At 41.7% G+C, this 20,116-nt stretch overlaps 5 protein-coding genes and 1 pseudogene across 7 annotated transcripts; 2 read left to right on the top strand and 4 right to left on the bottom strand.

The window, feature by feature from the left end:
- Positions 1-778: 778 nt before the first annotated feature.
- LOC308623648 (histone H2A type 1-J) lies at positions 779-6,353 on the bottom strand (the record flags this gene model as incomplete). Of its 2 annotated transcripts, XR_014016857.1 has the most annotated exons (3): positions 779-845; positions 3,536-3,711; positions 5,959-6,353. XR_014016857.1 is itself a non-coding variant. In XM_081246242.1 (2 exons), the coding sequence occupies one exon, from the start codon at positions 6,351-6,353 to the stop codon at positions 5,967-5,969; it is 387 nt and encodes a 128-aa protein (XP_081102368.1). In that variant the 3' UTR covers positions 3,521-3,711; positions 5,959-5,966. The 2 variants fall into 2 exon arrangements, 1 of the variants encoding a protein (XP_081102368.1); XM_081246242.1 differs by lacking the exon at positions 779-845 and having other exon boundaries at positions 3,521-3,711.
- Positions 6,354-6,666: 313 nt separating this feature from the next.
- Positions 6,667-7,068, top strand: LOC308624110 (histone H2B type 1-K-like; the record flags this gene model as incomplete). The annotated part of the gene is made up of 1 exon (XM_081247050.1): positions 6,667-7,068. One exon carries the CDS (start codon positions 6,667-6,669, stop codon positions 7,045-7,047), a length of 381 nt encoding a protein of 126 aa, XP_081103176.1. The 3' UTR covers positions 7,048-7,068.
- A 1,128-nt stretch (positions 7,069-8,196) lies between these two features.
- Positions 8,197-8,508, bottom strand: LOC308623323 (histone H4; the record flags this gene model as incomplete). Its single annotated transcript, XM_081245542.1, has 1 exon — positions 8,197-8,508. One exon carries the CDS (start codon positions 8,506-8,508, stop codon positions 8,197-8,199), a length of 312 nt encoding a protein of 103 aa, XP_081101668.1.
- A 6,191-nt stretch (positions 8,509-14,699) lies between these two features.
- On the bottom strand, positions 14,700-15,603 carry LOC308624322 (histone H3.1-like; annotated as a pseudogene). Its single transcript has 2 exons — positions 15,553-15,603; positions 14,700-15,479 (listed from the first exon to the last, which is right to left on the bottom strand). The product of its transcript is annotated as a histone H3.1-like (transcript).
- LOC308623878 (histone H2A type 1) lies at positions 15,407-16,055 on the bottom strand (the record flags this gene model as incomplete). Its single annotated transcript, XM_081246654.1, has 1 exon — positions 15,407-16,055. The coding sequence occupies one exon, from the start codon at positions 16,053-16,055 to the stop codon at positions 15,663-15,665; it is 393 nt and encodes a 130-aa protein (XP_081102780.1). The 3' UTR covers positions 15,407-15,662.
- A 325-nt stretch (positions 16,056-16,380) lies between these two features.
- Positions 16,381-16,764, top strand: LOC308623895 (histone H2B type 1-J-like; the record flags this gene model as incomplete). The annotated part of the gene is made up of 1 exon (XM_081246672.1): positions 16,381-16,764. The coding sequence occupies exon 1, from the start codon at positions 16,384-16,386 to the stop codon at positions 16,762-16,764; it is 381 nt and encodes a 126-aa protein (XP_081102798.1). The 5' UTR covers positions 16,381-16,383.
- Positions 16,765-20,116: the final 3,352 nt, after the last annotated feature.

Here is a 20,116-nt window from a genome sequence, read left to right on the forward strand (position 1 = left end):
AGGGTGTTGCTTCGAATTGAACCTTACTGGGTCCCATTTTTGGCCAAACTGGTCAGAATCTTCAGGTGCTTGGCATAGAATCTGGCATCATATCAGGTGCCAAAAGTGAGTTCAAAGGAAGGGATATGGCTCCATCCTGAAACACACATCTGTGAATCTGGCACGCCCCTGGACTCAGCCTGCCCAACTGAGAAAATGTTCGGTGTCTCGGGGTGCTTACACCTCATTGAAACTTGTTTCTTCCAGTTTTGCCAGTTGCCCGAGGGGGACAGGGGACAGTGCTTCTTGTATGGCCTGGAAGCTCTACGGGCCGCCCGCACCCCGTCACAGACACCTCTGCCTGCGCACAGTAGAGTCAGGGTCCTGGACATGCTCTTTCCTTGGTACAGAATGATTTCCCTTCTTCTCTTTACCTGGTTGAATTCCATTCATGCTTTAGCTCTCCACTGAATTCACTGGGGAAGCTTTTTCTGAACTCCACTCTCCACACAACACGTTCCTCTTGGTCTAAGTCAAATTTATTTTCTCTGTTCCATGATCCTTTTTTTATTTTTTTGTCAGTGTCCCCATATCAGTTTCTTATGATGTATTAGTTACTAAAGTTATTTTAAATTAATGTCAGTCTCCTCCCTCCCTCCCTCCCCTCCCCAACTGTGCTCCAAGAGGAGATAACTGTCGTGTTCAATAGTCTATCACCAGGGTTCCACATTTAGTAAGTTCTTTATGAATATTGCTCGGGTGCACAATGAATGAATGAATGCACAGAGATTCCAATCCAATCCTTTATGGAGGCAACTTCTCCCAACAGTATGTGGCCATACAAATGACTTTATTGAGTGCCGAGGCTGTGGGTAGGAAAGGCCGTTAGAAAATGAAGGCAAAGGAGTTCAGAATTACCTCAGCAGGTGACCATATAAAGCTTCTTAGCAGAGCCAAAATGATGTCTTTAATTTTCTGAGCTTTTCTTTATCTCCTTTCTTCTAGATCACACAAAGCCACCCTAATTACTGGCAAGTTTGCTGAAGAATTACCTGCTTCCCAGTATTAATTTGATCAGGGAAGAGAGGTAGGGATTCTCTGTCTCAAGGAAATGAGCTCAGCTAAGCTGAAGGAAAGGAAATGCTGCCTGTACAGGGAATACAGGCTGCTTTTGTCTCAGGCCTGTTCGTGTTGGACCTCTCCTTCCTTTCTTTCCCTCAGGGACTTCCTCTCACCCTATTTAGAAAGCACCCTATTTATGGACACAAGTGCTTTTCTGCATTTTCTGCTGGGGTGTTTTTGGCAATTGGACTGATTTGCATGTGCTTCTCTATAAGAAGAGAGAAAAGCCAGTCCTGTGTGTTAGTCCTTGGTGTGGCACAGGCCTAGAAAATGGCCTCTCTTCTTGTGCTTTTTATTTTTGAAAGTCTTTCTGAGGATTTTGCCTGACACTTTTACTACAGTGATTCTGAGTAGGATAAGAGACAGGGTGGCCTAATCCAACCTGCTAGCTCTATGTTTATCAATGCCATGGACTTTTCTACTTCTGACTTTCCTAAATTTTCTATTAAAAATAAATTTAAAACTCTCTTACTCAGGGGCATAGCTCCAGCAACGCTTCCCTCTCTTTCCTATATTATTTTTTAAAAATCTCTGTAGGGGGAGTTCCCTGATGGTTCAATGGTTAGGACTTCATGCTTTCACTGCCTTGGGCCCAGGTTCAACCCTTGGTTGGGGAACTAAGATGCCATGTGGTGTGGCCAAATAATAATAGTAATAGTAATAATAATAATAACCTCTGCAGGATCTTTCCTATCAGTTTTTATTTCTTTCATCTGAAAAGTTCTCTTGCTACCCTTTGAGCTACTAACATTCTTATTTCCCCAAAGTGACATGTACCATATCTGGATATGCTACCCTCACCAGCTATCAGATAATTTGTAAGCCTGCTGGTTTTCAGTAGGCCCCACTTTGAAGTGCATTTCCTGCCACTTGGGCTTTATGATGCATAAGAGTCATTGGTCTGGAGTTATGCATGGCAGACAGAAATGCTCTAAGGAGACTCTTGCAAAACTCATGAAGAGTATCACACCTGGGGATTTAGAATAAGGCCAAGTCTTACTCTGATGGCAACTATTATTTATTTGAAAAGTAGCTTCTAGCATCTACTGAGCCATTTTAATTACTGAATGCCTGACAGTGGGACATAAAGCAAATATGTGCCCCAAAATATTCACCAGGAACTGGGTGTCCTATGATCTACTAAAGATGGATATCACAGTAGCATTTCATTTTAAAATGAAATTCTATAGACAAGACCAGATCTGTGACGGTCTGAGCAAGATGTGTGATGCTCAGACTCCTGTGCTATCTGTTTCTACTGCTTTGCCACCTCTCCTTCAACTCTTTTTTATAACCTCTTGGTAAACTCCCTATGACCAGCTAACAAAGGATTAACAATCATGGCCCTGTTTAGAGTGGCTTTGCAGAGCATTTTAGCACTAGTAGAATTGGATAGCTGTGAGCTACAAGTTACGCCTCCACTTAGAGATGGGAGGTCTTGAGAGAGAGTAGTGAAAAGAAATCCCCCGTCAGCAGAATATTGGGTGGTACATCTGGTTGTCCACTTCTTATGGTAGGGGATCTGGCCTGATGCAGGAAAAGCGAGTCTATATGTATCTTTACTAATGTATAAACAGTGAGTAGTGAGTTATCCAGCTAATCAAGGACATGGAAAACATGACTAGAAAATTATTATCATGAAGGTCTTGTGGAGTGTAATGTACAAGGACACAGTCAGTATATGAGTTACCCCAAAATGACCACCAGAGAGCTTCCACGATGAAGGAGGCTCTTAAGAATGGGGTAGAAATGATGATCTATCCTGTGGGTATCAGTCAACCTCTTATCCCAACCAATCAGTGACTGCAAAATTGTCCATGTACAAATTTTTCAACATCTCCCTTTAACGTTCCTACTCATACCTTAGACCAAAGTGTATAAGACCAGATAGTTAAGAGAAGGCAGTTATGTGTGGGTTCTGTGCTGAGGTAGCTAATATCTTGATTTATAGCTTTATTTCTTACAAATTGAGAATCCGATTGAATAAATTACATTGTTCTTTCTTGTCTTACTCAGTTTGGGCTGCTATGACAAATATTACAGGATGGGTGGCTTAAACAACAAACATTTATTTCTCATAGTTCTGGAATCTGGTAAGTCCAAGAGCAAGGTGCCAACAGATTCCATGTCTGGTGAAGACCTGTTTCCTGCTTTGTAGGTGCTGCCACCTCTCTGTGTGCTCATGTGATTTCTTCTTTGTGGGCTCCAGGAGTGGGTGGGGAGCTCTGGTCTCTTCTTCTTACAAGAGTGCTAATCCCATCATGAAGATTCTACCTTCATGACCTCATCTAAACCCGTTTACCTCCCAAGCCCCCACCTCCAAATACCATCACATTGCGGGGTTAGGATTTCAATATATGAAAGGGGGGCAGGGGGCTCAAACATTCAGTCCCATAGCATTTCTTTTATAAACTGAAACTGGAATGATACCCACCTCAAGCGCATTCATGTTACATATGTAGCCCATAAATGTCTGCATTGAATCTCTTCCATGTTTTCTTTAAAGCCTCATTCTCTTCTCTTTTGGGGCCTCAACTATTTACTTTGAAGCCTTCACATTATGGTACAAAACTGGAACCCAGGACTGGATAAGTGAAGTGATTGCTGGATCTGGAGGAGGGAGAAAAGGCCAGTGGAAGATTCTCTCTTATTCCTTATTGTTTTATATCACCTTCCATTTGCAATGATTGTGGCATCGAAAACTCTTACAGGAGTATATGAAATTAGTAAAGATTTTTAGAAAGTAAGTTTTCTCATTTCTCTAAAAAGAAAACACATCCCTTTTAAATTCCCCAATGAAGGTAAAGAAACTATGTATGCTAAAGTCAGTTTTACAAATACCATCATAGACATTACGCAACACTGATATTTATATTCATGTTAATGTATGTCATAGACATGGAAATGCAGTATCCAGATCCCCCACCAAGGAAAGACTTGCTGCCCAACTGCAGAGTACACTTAGTATATAGGCAGCAGCTCTTATCTCCAGGGTTCCCCAGAGTTGCAGATCTCCACCCAGCTCAAGGCGCGCCCTTTCTCAGGGCAGTCCACATCAGTGGCAGAAGTAAAGCCTGATCCAGAGACATTTTCACCCAATGTGGGGCAACTCTGACAGGCAATACAGGCTCCATTGCTCCCCACATGTTTGTCTGGCCTGTATCACAGTTTGACATTCTCTGTCCAATCCTAGTTCCTTCCTTCCTTCACAGATGTTGGTCCCTAATAAACGTCTTGCACCCCAAACTCCATCTCAGCATCTGCTTCCAGAGAACTCAACCTACATCACTATATCACCATAATTTTTTTCCTGGGTGTCTTGCATTTTATTAGCACTTCATTCGACAGGGCTTCTGCAAGCAAAGACTAGGAGTAGCAAATAAATCCTGTATTGAATTATAAACTATGTTCTCAATCTTTCAGTTTTTGAACCACATAATAAAGTCGATATTGTTTTTTACATTAATTTTTATTGGAGTGTAGTTGCTTTACAATGTTGTGTTAGTTTCTACTGTACAGCAAAGTGAATCATCTGTACGTATACGTATATCCCCTCTTTTTTGCATTTCCTTCCCATTTAGGTCACCACAGAGCACTGAGTAGAGTTCCCTGTGCTATACAGTAGGTTCTCATTAGTTATCTATTTTGTACATAGTATCAATAGTGTATATATGTCAATCCCAATCTCCCAATTCATCACCCCCCCACCCAGTCAATACTGTTTTTATGGTGTCTTTTTTAAAAAGTGGGTTGGATTCCACAGCTTTTTCTATCTAGCTAATCTGTATTATCAAATTTATTATCTCAGAGATCAGGGTTGCTATTGCTTTTGATTACTTATACACATTAATTTACACACCCGAAGTCCTATATTATGGTGTCCTCCCCCCCACCCCCCTTTAAGTTCATCGCCTAATGGGCCTTCTGGTTGTGCCCAAGAAAAACACATTTTCTGTCCTAAGGCTTTTGCATTTTCAGTTCCCTCTACTTGAAATACTCTTCCTCTAGTATCTGCCTGTCTCGTTCTTTTTTAAATTTATGTAGGTCTCTGAGCAAGTAACACTTTTAAGAAGTAATCTCCATTTACCCCGTATCTAAAATGAGTCCCCATAATGCTCTATGGCTTATGTCCTCTGTTTTTCACAGGATGTGTATCATCTTACATATTATATATTCACATGTTTATTTATGGCTCCCTCACCTAGAGTAAACTCCAGGGAGGTAGATTTTCTAGGTTTGAATTGACTGTTGTATCCTGAGTTACTACAAAAGTGCATTAAATGAGTCCCAAAGAAATAGGACCAAGGATTTACTAATATGGGATTAAATAAGTTCTGCATATTTTAAACCGACAAACTCTAGTTCCCATTAGAATTAAATCCTAAAGAAAATGTAAACGGCTGCTGAGTGGAATTTTAAGAATTTCATCATCTGATGAAACTATCCTTTAGTAAGGTCACTTAACCAGGATGCTCTTTCAAAGGACTTTTCTGAACAGTACATTCAGAATTGCTAAGTTTCCTAAAAGTCATCAGTGCATCCGTATTTTGGCTGCCTAAGGACACTACCTCTAGGTAACATTAGTTTTATTAACTGACTTCAGGTACTTGCCTATCGGATTCACCTCCCAACTTGTGAACAAGCCTCTCCTGCACATACTAGTCCATGCGAATCTGCAAGTAGTCCTTTCAGTTCAGACCACGTGCCGAATTACTATTGGAGTTGTGCTCCACCCCCTCAAGAGAACAGAAGCACTTTGTAATCTTATCACTCAAAACACAAGATTATGTGTACCAGCTTTCTCTCTGACAGTGTAGGTGGCTCTGAAAAGAGCCTTTGTTTTTCAGCTTTTCTCACCTTGTTACTTATTTGGTCTTATGATGGCTCTCGGTCTTCTTAGGAAGCAGCACGGCCTGGATGTTGGGCAGGACGCCGCCCTGCGCGATGGTGACTTTACCCAGCAGCTTGTTGAGCTCCTCGTCGTTACGGATGGCCAGCTGCAGGTGGCGCGGAATGATGCGCGTCTTCTTGTTGTCGCGGGCCGCATTGCCCGCCAGCTCCAGGATCTCGGCCGTCAGGTACTCCAGCACCGCCGCCAGGTACACCGGCGCGCCGGCCCCGACCCGCTCGGCGTAATTGCCTTTACGGAGCAGGCGATGCACTCGGCCCACGGGGAACTGAAGCCCGGCCCGCGAAGACCGGGTCTTAGCCTTCGCGCGAGCCTTACCGCCTTGTTTGCCTCGTCCGGACATTACGAGCTCGGCAACGTCACCTCAAACAGCTACTAAAGGGAAAGTGCAAGGACAGCACTTTTTATAACCCTTATTGGGCGCGAAAAAGAAGGTGTGTCATTGGTTAGGATGTGGCTTCATTTTAGCCAATGGAAAAGTGAAATTGGGATTCTTGCGTTCTGATTGGGCAGAACTAATTTCGGACGGCTTCTTGAACAGCCACCAATCAGACATAGGACTTCGACTTACCTTATTTGCATAAGAGGTTCTATATAAAGGAGGTACTTTGCGTCCTTACTGTTTTTTGTCGCTGTACGTTGCTTGTTTATAGATCATGCCTGAGCTGGCGAAGTCCGCTCTGGCCCCGAAGAAGGGCTCTAAGAAGGCGGTAACCAAAGCGCAGAAGAAGGATGGCAAGAAGCGCAAGCGCAGCCGCAAGGAGAGCTACTCCGTGTACGTGTACAAGGTGCTGAAGCAGGTCCATCCAGACACTGGCATCTCGTCTAAGGCCATGGGCATCATGAACTCGTTTGTCAACGACATCTTCGAGCGCATCGCGGGCGAGGCGTCGCGCCTGGCGCACTACAACAAGCGCTCGACCATCACGTCCAGAGAGATTCAGACGGCCGTACGTCTGCTGTTGCCCGGGGAGCTGGCCAAGCACGCCGTGTCCGAGGGTACCAAGGCTGTCACCAAGTACACCAGCGCCAAGTAAATTTGTCAAGTAACTTTTATATCTAACCCCAAAGGCTCTTTTAAGAGCCACTAAGTTGTCAGTATTAGAGCTGAAAACACGGACTCTGAATTTAGGTTTAAGTTCTAGCGATAACGTGAGCGATTGAGAATTCCATTGTACTGAATCATACGTACTGTGGTCGTAAATTGCCTCTGAATAGAAGGAAACCAATTATACTACCAAGTGCCTCAGAAACACGGCCCTTAGATCTGGTAAGTTAACACGTGAACACAAAGCGAATCATTCTTGTTTCGGGGGTCTTCTGTGTGAAGTACAGTGGCTTCCTGTTTAAGCCTTAACAGCCTCTGTGACACGTGTCCTTTTTTCTCCACCACCGGTGTTCTAATATGCATTTATGTGTCAGTAAACTTGGGTCTCCAATGACCTCCCAAAATGCAGCCTTTTAACTCAGCAGTTATCTCATGTCCCTGGCCGTACGATGTGCTTAAAAAGATACAGAATGGCGGTAAGGGCATTAAATTGGCAAAGCAATGCTTTCGCTCGGCTTTTAAATTTTGGCCATTCCAGCCCATTTGGAGTCAGGACAATGCTAGAACTCTGCGCCGCCCTCCCTGCCCGCCCCCCGCCCCACCCACCCCAGCCAGGAGGAACAGTCTGCAAGGCAGAGAAACATGTCTTCAGAGTAAAGATATTGTAATATGAGGGCTCACCAAAAAGATCTTATGTGGTCAATTTACTAGTTTTTAAAAAACACATACGGCTAGAGAAACAAGTAACAGATGGTTGGTAAAATGGGGGAAAACAAGGTCATATCCCTCACCCCTGACATTAAGAAATATAAAGGACTGGAGGGAGATTTTAGAGTGGAGCCTGAGTCCGGGCCTCTGGTCTCATAAAACTCAGGCCTCCAGACAAATCCAACCCGCAGCCGAGAAGCTAGATGGAGGCCCCACCCGTGCCTGGGGGAATCTTGGCCCGCGATCACTAAATACTGTGCTCAGCCCATTTTCCACACCCTAGAGTTAACTATGTGAACTGCCTTGAGCGATCTATGTTAAGTGGTTTAAGACACCAGCGTACAGACGGATTGTTACTTTAGCCCTTTCTTTGAAAACTTGGGGGCCCTAAAAAGGGCCTTTTTAATAAACAGGATCAAACTTTTTCCTTTTAGCCGCCGAAGCCATAGAGGGTGCGTCCTTGGCGCTTAAGCGCGTACACTACGTCCATGGCCGTGACCGTCTTGCGCTTGGCGTGCTCGGTGTAGGTGACGGCGTCCCGGATCACGTTCTCCAAGAACACCTTCAGCACCCCACGGGTCTCCTCGTAGATGAGACCAGAGATGCGCTTGACACCTCCACGTCGGGCCAGGCGGCGGATGGCGGGTTTGGTAATGCCCTGGATATTGTCGCGCAGGACTTTGCGGTGGCGCTTGGCGCCCCCTTTCCCCAAACCTTTCCCCCCCTTACCACGTCCAGACATCCTCAGGAAATGAGCAGAAAACTGCATTCAACTTGTCGCAGCTCCTTTTAAAAAGTAACCTCTGCGGACCAGAGTGAAAACCTAAAGAGCTGTGGCGGGAATCCCTCTGGCTTGGGGGAGGGGACCTAAAGACCTAAAGGAACGAGCCGGCCGTACTACTCCCGTTTGTTCTCTTTCAGTTAATTCTTTTGACTCCTCAAGACGTAGGCTATTTTTCTCCCCTTTTCTCATTTAATGTGTTTCGCTCCTCACCCTTGTTAAACAACAAAACTTTAACATTGTAGATGATACATAAAATAGCACAGAGAATAAAATATTCTGCTTTTATCTCTACTTATATACATGTCTTCTTTCTCTACCAGTATTTGCATACAGTTAATATCATTTTGTGAAGTTTTTCTCCTAATATATGGGGGAAATATATTACCTAGAAATAGAGCAAAATGGGCTAATAAAATAGAGAATTTCAAGATCTTCCAGGTATATTGCTAAATTCTCTTCCACCAAATGTGTGTCAATTTTCATTTTTAATGTAAGTTCCTATTATTATTTTACTGATAATGGGTAGAATCATTAAAAAAATTTAACTATAATAATCCAGACTTGGTTTCTTGTATAGAGAATTAACTTTTAAAAAATTAACCAGCTGGCTAATCAGTATAACAGTAAATATTTTCTCCACTGATTTGAGGAACTTAATTGATCGTTTATTGAATATTTCACTTAAAATTATTTCTTGAGTTTTTATTCTGCTGATCAGCCTATGTATAGTGCTGTAGCATTTTAATTATTTGTAATGTTGAAAAATAAGTATTTGCCAGTGAATTCATACCTCTTAATTATTTATTTCAAATTAATTTCTACTATTATAGAAAAATAAATCATTTTATCTAGCTGCAACAAAGTAGTTCTTTTAGTACTCTTAATTGTATTAAATCTATAAAATTTATTAGGGTAAATTTCTTATTTTTGAAGTACTGTGTCCTCCTAACCTGCCCAATACCGAATCTGGGTCTTTAAATGTCTCAGTAGATTTTTTTTCTAGGTAACATATAATTTAAAAAAAATTTTAACGTTCATTAATTAGAAGAGCAGTTAATTTGTCATTAGTGAACAAGTAGAAAATTCAAATGCAGAGAAAAGAAAGTCTACCTTTATCTTTCTAAGAAAGCCTTTATTAAAAGAATGATTATATATTTCAAACATTCTTGGTTGTATATACTTAATTTTAAAAATATATACTATTTTACTATTGCTTAAATTGAGAAATTTGAATCCCTTCTTTCAGCATTAGCATATAATCCCATTGTTATTCAATGATTTTCTTTCACTTTCCTTTATTTCAATGAGAGTTACTTTTAGCAAGGTTGCAATACAGTATTTTCAAAGTACTCCTATAAACTATAAATTTCATAAAATAAATAAAAACCTTTGCAAAAACAAAAATGATTCAACCAACAGGAACAAAATTCAGTATATATTACAGAGATGGGTATATATCCAGCATAATTCAACAAGTTAATTTAAGGGCAAATACAAGTTGAAAATAAGAGGTTTAATTCTCCCTGAGTGTCCCTTTCCTTTCCTTTTTCTCTTTCAAAATTTCTTTCTCTGTCCTTTTCAAATGTACGTAAGGTGGCTAAAAAAAGCCCTTTGCCAGCCTCTTAACTCAGGAAAGTTTCCTCAAGGACCTTAGAGTCCTCTCTTTAATCATCAAGGAAAATAGTAACTATTTCCCAGTTTCCTGACTCCAGATTGCAAAACCTACCTAATGTAATGGGTAGGATCTACTTACGTATATAAAAGAGTGAGATTCTTTTCTCTCTTTGCAATCTCTTTAAAAGATTGCCCGTGTAGAGCATAATATTTTGAATAAGCATTAAGCTTATTCAATAATAAACTTTCTCGGGCTTCCCTGGTGGCACAGTGGTTGGGAGTCCGCCTGCCAATGCAGGGGACACAGGTTCGTGGCCCGGTCCGGGAAGATCCCACATGCCGCAAAGTGGCTGGGCCTGTGAGCCATGGCCGCTGAGCCTGCGCGTCCGGAGCCTGTGCTCCGCGACGGCAGAGACCACAACTGTGAGAGGCCCGCATACCGCAAAAAAAATAAAATAAAATAAAAAAAAATAAACTTTCTCTTCTTTTGTTTTACATTATATTTTCCCAACATTAGTTAACTGGATTATATTTTACAGACCCTTCTCTACATTTTTTTTTTTTTTTTTTTTTTTGGCTGAGCCAGGTCTTCTGTGGCACGCGGGACCTTCGTTGCAGCCTGCGGGGTCTTTAGCTGCGGCATGCAGGGATGGAACCCAGGCCCTTTGCATTGTGAGCGTGGAGTCTTAACCACTGGACCAACAGGGGAGGCCCCCTTCTCTACTTTAAAAATGAGTAAAATTCCCACCAACTACTAGCCTCCCTTCCTAACCGATTTCATGAGTTTTTGCATAACAACTAGTGATTATAAGACTAGCAATGGATGGATATCAGAAAAGTTTGTCAGATTCTTTATAATTTCTGAAATTGATAAGCAAAGGTTTATTGTTCTATAAACATACAATATATTATTTGATAAAAATACCATGCTCTTCGGGCCGTTTTCTAACATAGTAACTGACTTAATATGTTGAGATGAACAGTTCAAATCCAGTATTTTCTTTGTATCTTTATGTTCTTTCACTGTTGAAGGGCGGCTGAATATGCCATCCCGAAGTATGTCTCTTTGTCCTAAGGGTTATTTTGAACTAATTATTTTTGAGAAACAGCATAGACAGGTGAATCTCTGAAAACAGAAGTTACCTTTTTGTAAGAGACACATATTTATAGAGGAAAGCTCCATTTGTGTCTCCCTCTCTATACTATGAAGGGAAGGATGATTCTAAATCATGAAAAAGATCTTATGGGAGAAGGCACCCACTTTAATCTGCACAACAAACCCTTGTTTATTATGCTTTTTTTCTGATAATGTGGGCCCCCTCCCCTACACAACTTTCTTTTGTCTTTAGATAATGACGGTGTGTAAGGTGGTGGCTTGGGCCATCTTGAGGAGTTTACTCATTTGTCTTGTCTCTCCTGTATACATGAGGTTTACATGTTAATAAATTTTTGGTGGTTTTTCTCTTTTTAACTTGTCTTTTATTCTAGGCAGTCTAAGTCAAGAATTCAAAGGGAAATTTTTTTTTCCTCTCCTACACAATACAAATCAAATCCAGCAGCAAACTTTATTGGTTACACTTGTGAAATATATCCTATACCTAACCATTGTCTATTACCCCAATTTAAGCCAAACCACCATTATCTCTCAAAAAGACCACTGCAATAGCTTCCTAATTTATATCATTACTTCTAAACTTTGTATTCACCATACAGTTGCCTTAGTGAACTTTCAAAGAAATGTAAATCAGGTTATGCCATTCCTCTGTTCAAAACTCTTAGAATGATTTGCAAAAACTTGTTTAGAAATATTCTCTGTGTATCATTTAAAATATAATGCATGAGTTCAGATTTTTTACATTAATACAGACAATAGTATACATCAACAAAATGTTAGTATTTGGTGTTGAAGGGGAGCAGACTAGGCCACCCCAAAATACACCATTTAGCATAAGGATTATTTCGCTGAACAGAGGCGTTTGAGATGAAGCAGATCCAAGAAAATCTTCTTGCTTTCCTTCTGTTTCCCTAAAAGCAGGACACAGATTTACAGAGATGTCCCTCCTCCTCTCTTTCCCAGGAAGAACAAAGGTTAATCCTAGTAAACAACTTTAGACCCTTATCAATGGAGAAGGCATCAATTTAAATATGTCTAACAAAGTTTACCCTTGTTTCCCTGTTAACCTCCCCGTACCTGACCTCCCTACATCTCCATCTTTAGCGGAAGATGGTATTTAAGCTGGAGTTCTTTTTATTTGTTTTGTTTTGTTTTTTGGCCGCACCTCACAGCTTGCAGGATCTTAATTCCCTGACCAGGGATTGAACTCGGCAGTGAAAAGGGATTGACCTTGGCAGTGAAAGCCACCAGGGAATTCCCTGGAATTCTAAGGCACCTCTAGAGGTACTCATTTTTCCCTGGGTTTCTCCCATGTATAGATGAGGTATAGTTGTTAAGAAACTTGTTTTTCTCTTTCGAATTTGGCTTTTATTACAGGGCTTGTTACCTGAAAACTGGGTTCGCCTCTTGGTGGGTGTCGCACCAAAAGACACAACCAAGCCAAAAATCAGGAGAAGGAAGAATTTATTACTATTTGCAGCAAGTAAGGAGAACACCGGGAATCTTCCCAAAGCAGTGTCTCCGTGAACAGCAAAACTGGGGAAGTTTTAAGCTAAGGGTACATGCATATTCATGAAGGGGCTCGAGCAGAGAATTCAGCACAGAATTGGAGCAAAGGTTGACAGAGTCCAAGCTTTAGTTGATCTGAAGTCACTAGGGGCAAAATTATCATTTCATTCTCCACCTAGGTGGGGGCCTTAGTTCCTGCAGAACCCAAAGACTGTATCAGATTTTTATCTATATCCCTTGAGGAGGAACTAGGACTTTGTTTTATTGTTGAACTATTGTGTCTTGACTGCTTTTCCTTTGTTCCTGCACTCCCTTACTTTCCTTAAGATCATTGATTACTGAGACACGTTCAAGGGCAAGCATTGCCGCCACGCTTAGATCACAAAATGGCTTAGGCCAAAATGGCTTCTTTTATGTAAATAAATCCATTCTGGAAATTCCCCGGTGGTCCAGTGGCTAGGATTCCACGCTTTCACTACCAAGGGCCCGGGTTCAATCCCTGCTCAGGTGCGGGAACCCCCTAATCTATCTGCTTACAGGCTCTTAGCCAAGAACTCAGAAGGGTGGAGGAAAAATTATGTTTTTTCCCTACAATTGGAAGACGTATTTAAAGACAGAACAATTGAATAATGAATGAAATCATTGCGTTACGTAACATCTAAAAAGCCTGTGAAAAGTCAAATATTTTACTGCTTTTTGATGGGTCATTTGAGTGTCTAGCATTGTTAGATATTGTTGTCAGCATTTCTTTTTTTTTTTTTTTTTTTTTTTTTGTGGTACGTGGGCCTCTCACTGTTGTGGCCTCTCCCGTTGCGGAGCACAGGCTCCAGACGCGCAGGCTCAGCAGCCATGGCCCACGGGCCCACGGGCCCAGCCGCTCCACGGCATGTGGGATCCTCCTGGACCGGGGCACGAACCCGTGTCCCCTGCATTGGCAGGCAGACTCTCAACTACTGCGCCACCAGGGAAGCCCCAGCATTTCTTTTTATTTCAAGAGTCTTATTTATACTAGGATTGGAAGTAGTTCTATTTTAAGTACAAAAAACAAAGACAATAAAAGGGTATGAATAATTATATGAGATATTAATGGACTTAAGTGCTAAAGAAATTCCAGCTATGAAGAGGCAGTTTCAGTGAAAAATCATAATTAAGTTGCAAAAGTATGGGTTAGATTGACCAAATCTTACAGCAGGAGTTTTTCACCTGGGATCCATATATGCCACAATGCCTCTGAGGATAAAAATCAGCAGGATGTGGATGGGGTGGTGGCTGTAGTGGTGAGGGGGGAAGTCCATGAGTTTAGATGGAGAAAAAAATATATTTTAATTAACCTTTAACTGAACTTTGGCGTTTCACTTTATTATGAATTTAGGCCTCAAACCTCAGTACCTGTTACTTTGTTACCCAGTGGAAATCACAGATGTTTCATTTTTCATAACAATTGCTGAGTTATCTTAAACCATCTTTTATACTTATCTTATTGCTGATGGCAGTTAGGCTCCCCAAAAGACTGTTATGTAGTGTGTTAACTATATAAGCACATATGTCACTCTATCAAATTCTTTTAAAAAATTCTTTGATAACTGTAATGTAATAAATTTTTTTGCAACTTTTGCATTTTGTACACTTAAAACATTATTCTGAGAAGTTTCCACTTAGTCACCACACAGCCAAAGGTGTTCACGATATTCAAAAAAAAAAAAAGTTAACGTCTTTTATTTTGAGATGACATCAATTAAAAGAGTTCAGTGAGTGGAGAGTAAGAGGCTAGATTCTGCAACCTAGGCAGTAAAAACCATTGGCAGGGGTATTCCTCATTTGGTTACAGCAACAGAAGTTACTTGTAATGTCACATCAAATAACTCTTTTGGTAACCCTTATCAGCTTTGCTGACTTGGTTTCTGTCAGGAGCCCACAACACACTACATTTCTCCACTACTTACTAACTACTTTGTCGAACCATATCATAATCCTCTATATTATTTTCCTTACCCCACACTTACTTTAAGTCTACGAGGCAGAAGTTTAAGTCTGCGTGATTGGCAACACTTGGCAACATTTCAATAGCAATAGTTATGGAAAACATTTCCTCAAATGTCTTGATCGGTTTAAAGTTCGTTAGAAATAACTAACCTGTCAAGTTCTCCTGAGGCAACAACATTTGAGATTTAGGCCGCACCCCAAATATGAGAAACCTTTCTCGGGCTCCAGAGTGGTGTCACATCTACAGATGTAATCCCAATATTTTAACGTAGCAACATTGCCTCGTGGCACATGTACTGTTAGGGAAAACGTATGTGGCTGACAGTGGTTGGGTGAGGGAGACTATCGTGCCACGAAGCTCTCCGTTGATCTGTAGGGGAACTGGATGTCCTTGGGCATGATGGTGACGCGCTTGGCGTGGATGGCACAGGTTGGTGTCCTCGAAGAGCCCCACCAGGTAGGCCTCGCACGCCCCCTGCAGCGCCATCACGGCCGAGCTCTGGAACCGCAGGTCTGTCTTGAAGTCCTGCGCGATCTCGCGCACCAGGCGCTGGAACGGCAGCTTGCGGATCAGCAGCTCCGTGGACTTCTGGTAGCGGCGGATCTCGCGCAGGGCCACCGTGCCGGGCCGGTAGCGGTGCGGCTTCTTCACGCCGCCCGTGGCCGGCGCGCTCTCGCAGGCCGCCTGGTCAGGTACTTGCTGCACCGTCTGCTAAATTCGAGTCAGCGTAGTACTTCTTTTGTACCAAAATGTTTCAGAAACTTTTATTAAATCTCACTACCGCTTTTCGTCGTCCAACGTAACAAATGTTAAACTCTTTTACAGAAAACATGGGTGGCCCTGAAAAGAGCCTTTGGTTTGAATTTACTAGAGTTGCCATAATCTGTGCAATTACTTGCCCTTGGCCTTGTGGTGGCTCTCAGTCTTCTTGGGCAGCAGCACAGCCTGGATGTTGGGCAGGACCCCACCCTGAGCGATGGTAACTTTGCCGAGCAGTTTGTTAAGCTCCTCGTCGTTTCGGATGGCCAGCTGCAGATGACGCGGAATGATACGCGTCTTTTTGTTGTCGCGAGCCGCGTTGCCCGCCAGCTCCAGGATCTCCGCGGTCAGGTACTCCAGCACTGCCGCCAGGTACACCGGCGCGCCAGCCCCGACCCGTTCAGCATAGTTGCCCTTGCGGAGCAGGCGGTGCACTCGGCCAACGGGAAACTGGAGCCCCGCCCGTGAAGATCGGGTCTTGGCCTTGGCGCGAGCTTTCCCGCCTTGCTTACCTCGTCCAGACATCACGAAACCAACGAATATACCTCAGAAATCTTTCGAAACGAAAGCATAGGGGCGGCAGCACTTTTTATAACCCTTATTGGGCGCGAAAAAGGAGGTATGTCATTGGTTAGGATTGTGGCTTCATTTTAACCAATGGAAAGGCGGCAGTAGGATTCTTGCGTTGTGATTGGGCAGAACTAATTTCTTACGGCTTCTTAAACAGCCACCAATCAGACACAAGATTTAACTTATCACCTTATTTGCATAAGAGGTTCTATATAAAAAGGACACATCGTATCGTTTACTACGCTATTTCTTTTTCTTGAATTCCTTTGAGTTGATTTTCATCATGCCGGAAGCAGCTAAATCTGCTCCTGCTCCGAAAAAGGGCTCCAAGAAGGCGGTAACTAAGGCGCAGAAGAAGGATGGTAAGAAACGCAAACGCAGCCGTAAGGAGAGTTATTCCATCTATGTGTACAAGGTGCTGAAGCAGGTCCACCCGGACACCGGTATTTCGTCTAAGGCCATGGGCATCATGAACTCGTTTGTCAACGACATCTTCGAGCGCATCGCGGGCGAGGCGTCGCGCCTGGCGCACTACAACAAGCGCTCGACCATCACGTCCAGAGAGATTCAGACGGCCGTACGTCTGCTGTTGCCCGGGGAGCTGGCCAAGCACGCCGTATCCGAGGGCACCAAGGCTGTCACAAAGTACACCAGCGCCAAGTAAACAGTGAGTTGGCTGCAAACAATTTTAACGGCTCTTTTAAGAGCCACCATGTGCTCAGAGAGAGAGCTGGTGCTGGTTTTGTTTCTGCGCTGGCCTTCGTAGCTCATTACAGTATTTAGTCTGCGAAGTAGAGCAATTGCTGAACAGTCCTTTAGGACTTTCCTGTCACGGTAAGTTTAAGATACACTAACTACAGAAATGATGTTACCTGACCCTGGTAAAGCTCTGGAACTCCTTGTAACCCTGCCTTGGCCTTTTCATTGTCGTTTAGGTACTTCGTATATTTGAAAAGGTTCAGGTACCAATTCTGTTACCATTGAGGGTTAAGTAACGAGGGAGGAGTTAACTTTTAAATTCGTAGTAAATCCAAATACTCATGGCTCTGGGACAAAGAATTGGATTCCTGCGGGGGTGCAGAGATTGCGCGGGCAGTTTAAATTTGCCCGGGCGCCCGCTCTTTCCCTCCACGGCCTGATTGGTTGCCGGAATCCAGGAAGAGATCGGGGGTTTCGGTGCGCAGGAGAAATCCACTTCCTGCTTCTCAGTCTAGCACACAGAAGCTCTTTAATAAACATTTTCGGGTAGTTCCTGCTTTTTTCATGTGTCTTTTTCTTAGTGCTTTTTCCCTTTCGAGAATGAGGTTTATTTAAAAATCGAAATTTTCTTCGGAGAGAAAGGAACTTGGTGGATGTGATTTTTCAGCCTGAGAAACACCAACGCTTTATTTCTAATTAGAATATTGCTTTCGTTTTGCCCTATATCCATATAATAGGAAACATTGCAAGACTAAACATGACTATTTGGGGTCCGATGAAAGCGAGAAGCTTGAGGGCGTTTATCTCAAACTTTTTTCTGAAAAAAAAATCCATTTCCATTTTAAAGTTGCTTTGGTTGGAATTTTAAATGCTATTTTAACTTTGCCTGGAACCAGTGAAGAAAAACAAATTCCGCGTCCTTCAGGTTGTCATGAATGAGAACCAGGCACTCAGGCACTCAACGAACAATGCTCCTCTATATTACGGTTGTTTAAAATTACGTGTCTCTTTTAGGTCAAAAGCCATTATCTATAAAGTTTGGAAGCTTCCACTATGGCTGATTTTTGATTTAGGTCGAGATTTTCAATGAATTTAATTTACGTAAATAAATTACCTAATTTATCTAAAATGGATCTAAATTTAGCATAGTAATAATGTCTAAAAGCAATTAATATTTGTTAAATCCACTGTCAAATGTACTCTTCCCCTTTGTTGACCCAAAGCCTACCCATGTTTCAACGCCCACTTCAGCCTTGCCTGCTCTCTGAAATTTCTTCCCTTTTTTGAGCTTTTTCTAACAGCTTGTCCAGAATTTGGAAACTGCCTCCATAGTGACTCATATATCTATTTGAGTGGCTACTAACTGGCTTGTTGTGTGTTTCCATATAGAGAATGTACACTCATTATGACACGAAAAAGAAAGAAAGAAAGGAAGAAAGAAAAAAGTTCTTTTCTTTCACCATCTCCATCCCACACTAATGGTAACCGAGTCCTGTAAATAAACAGAACATAAACGATTTTTGTTTCTTGTGTCATATGTCACGTGAGCCTCCCATCTTCTCCATTAATCCAAATAATTAGATGATAATTTCCAAGGTAAATACTTTTTTGGTTGTTTCTTTGTCTTTTAGTATATAGCAACCAGAATAAAATCTGTGGAAGAAGGAGAGGGATTGGAATAGAAGGTGAGTCATCCTTTATCCCCAGATGAAAATTCATAAAGACTAAATTTTTGAAAACTACAAAGTGGAAAAGTCCCAGCCAATTCTCCTATTACGCAGAAAATTAAACTGCCTAAGAGATAAATAAACCAGGTAAATAAATCAAATTTTCATCTTTTGGGCTGTTTGCACCTTGATGGAATTCCCTTATGAGTAAGGGGTGGATTTACTCCTTTGCTTGAAAAACCAAATGCTATCAGTTTATCTCATTGGTAATCAGTTTCAGAAGAACTCGTTCAAGGCTAAACTAACACAGTATGTCATTTGAAAAAATGTACGTTGTGGTGTATCTTATCACAAAATAAATAGACATTATTTGCTCACAATACTTAGAACTAATTGCCAGGTCTTCCCCAGAGGTCAAATCAGAATGATGCCTTGACTATTGCCTTAGATGAACCAGCTGGTTGTTAAGGACTTTTTTTCAAGGTACATTAAATGATTATATCGCCTTTTCTACTCTACACATATTTCTTTTTAAACTAATCTACAACAGTTAATTGAAATCAAGGCACCCATTCCCTCAGAAGTTAATAGAGACACACTGACAGAGTCTGTCAAAAGATTAGTGGCTCTATATGTAGATACCATGCAGATATCTGTTTTTCAATTATAACTTTATCTTTGCTATGTTAAAGTTAATTTCATTATAATACAAATTTCTGTTAATTTTATTTTCAATTGTTGATGATATATGGAAAATACTCAATTAGTAATAACTACACTTACAAACTATCCATTGATTTCAATAAATTTTGTCCTGGATGAGGCAGGGATTTGTCTTCAATGAGGTAGACACTGATTCTAGATTTGGATGTGCTTCACTTTCTCTTATGTTGTTGCTAGCAAGACTATCTGTGGACTTATTGAATACTTTATACCTCATATCTCACAACATTTTTTAAACCAATCTCAATACATTATAGAGAAAAAGTAAGGCGATGTACAAATGGCAATGAGACTTACTGCAGGCTTTTTTCTTTTAACATCTTTATTGGAGTATAATTCCTTTACAATGGTGTGTTAGTTTCTGCTTTATAACAAAGTGAATCAGTTATACATATACATATGTCCCCATATCTCTTCCCTCTTGTATCTCCCTCCCTCCCACCCTCCCTATCCCACCCCTCTAGGTGGTCACAAAGCACCACGCTGATCTCCCTGTGCTATGCAGCTGCTTCCCACTAGCTATCTATTTTATGTTTGATAGTGTATATATGTCCATGCCACTCTCTCACTTTGTCACAGCTTACCCTTCCCCCTCCCCATATCCTCAAGTCCATTCTCTAGTAGGTCTACATCTTTATTCCCATCTTGCCCCTAGGTTCTTCATGACCAATTTTTTTTTTTTTTTTTTTTTTTAGATTCCATATATATGTGTTAGCATACGGTATTTGTTTTTCTCTTTCTGACTTACTTCACTCTGTATGGCAGTCTCTAGGTCTATCCACCTCACTACAAATAACTCAGTTTCCTTCCTTTTTATGGCTGAGTAATATTCCATTGTATATATGTTCCACATCTCCTTTATCCATTCATCTGTTGATGGCCACTTAGGTTGCTTCCATGTTCTGGGTATTGTAAATAGAGCTGCAG

The sequence above is a fragment of the Mesoplodon bidens genome (assembly GCF_964165515.1).
Source record: "Mesoplodon bidens genome assembly, chromosome: 10".
In the NCBI taxonomy this organism is placed as follows: domain Eukaryota; kingdom Metazoa; phylum Chordata; class Mammalia; order Artiodactyla; family Ziphiidae; genus Mesoplodon; species Mesoplodon bidens.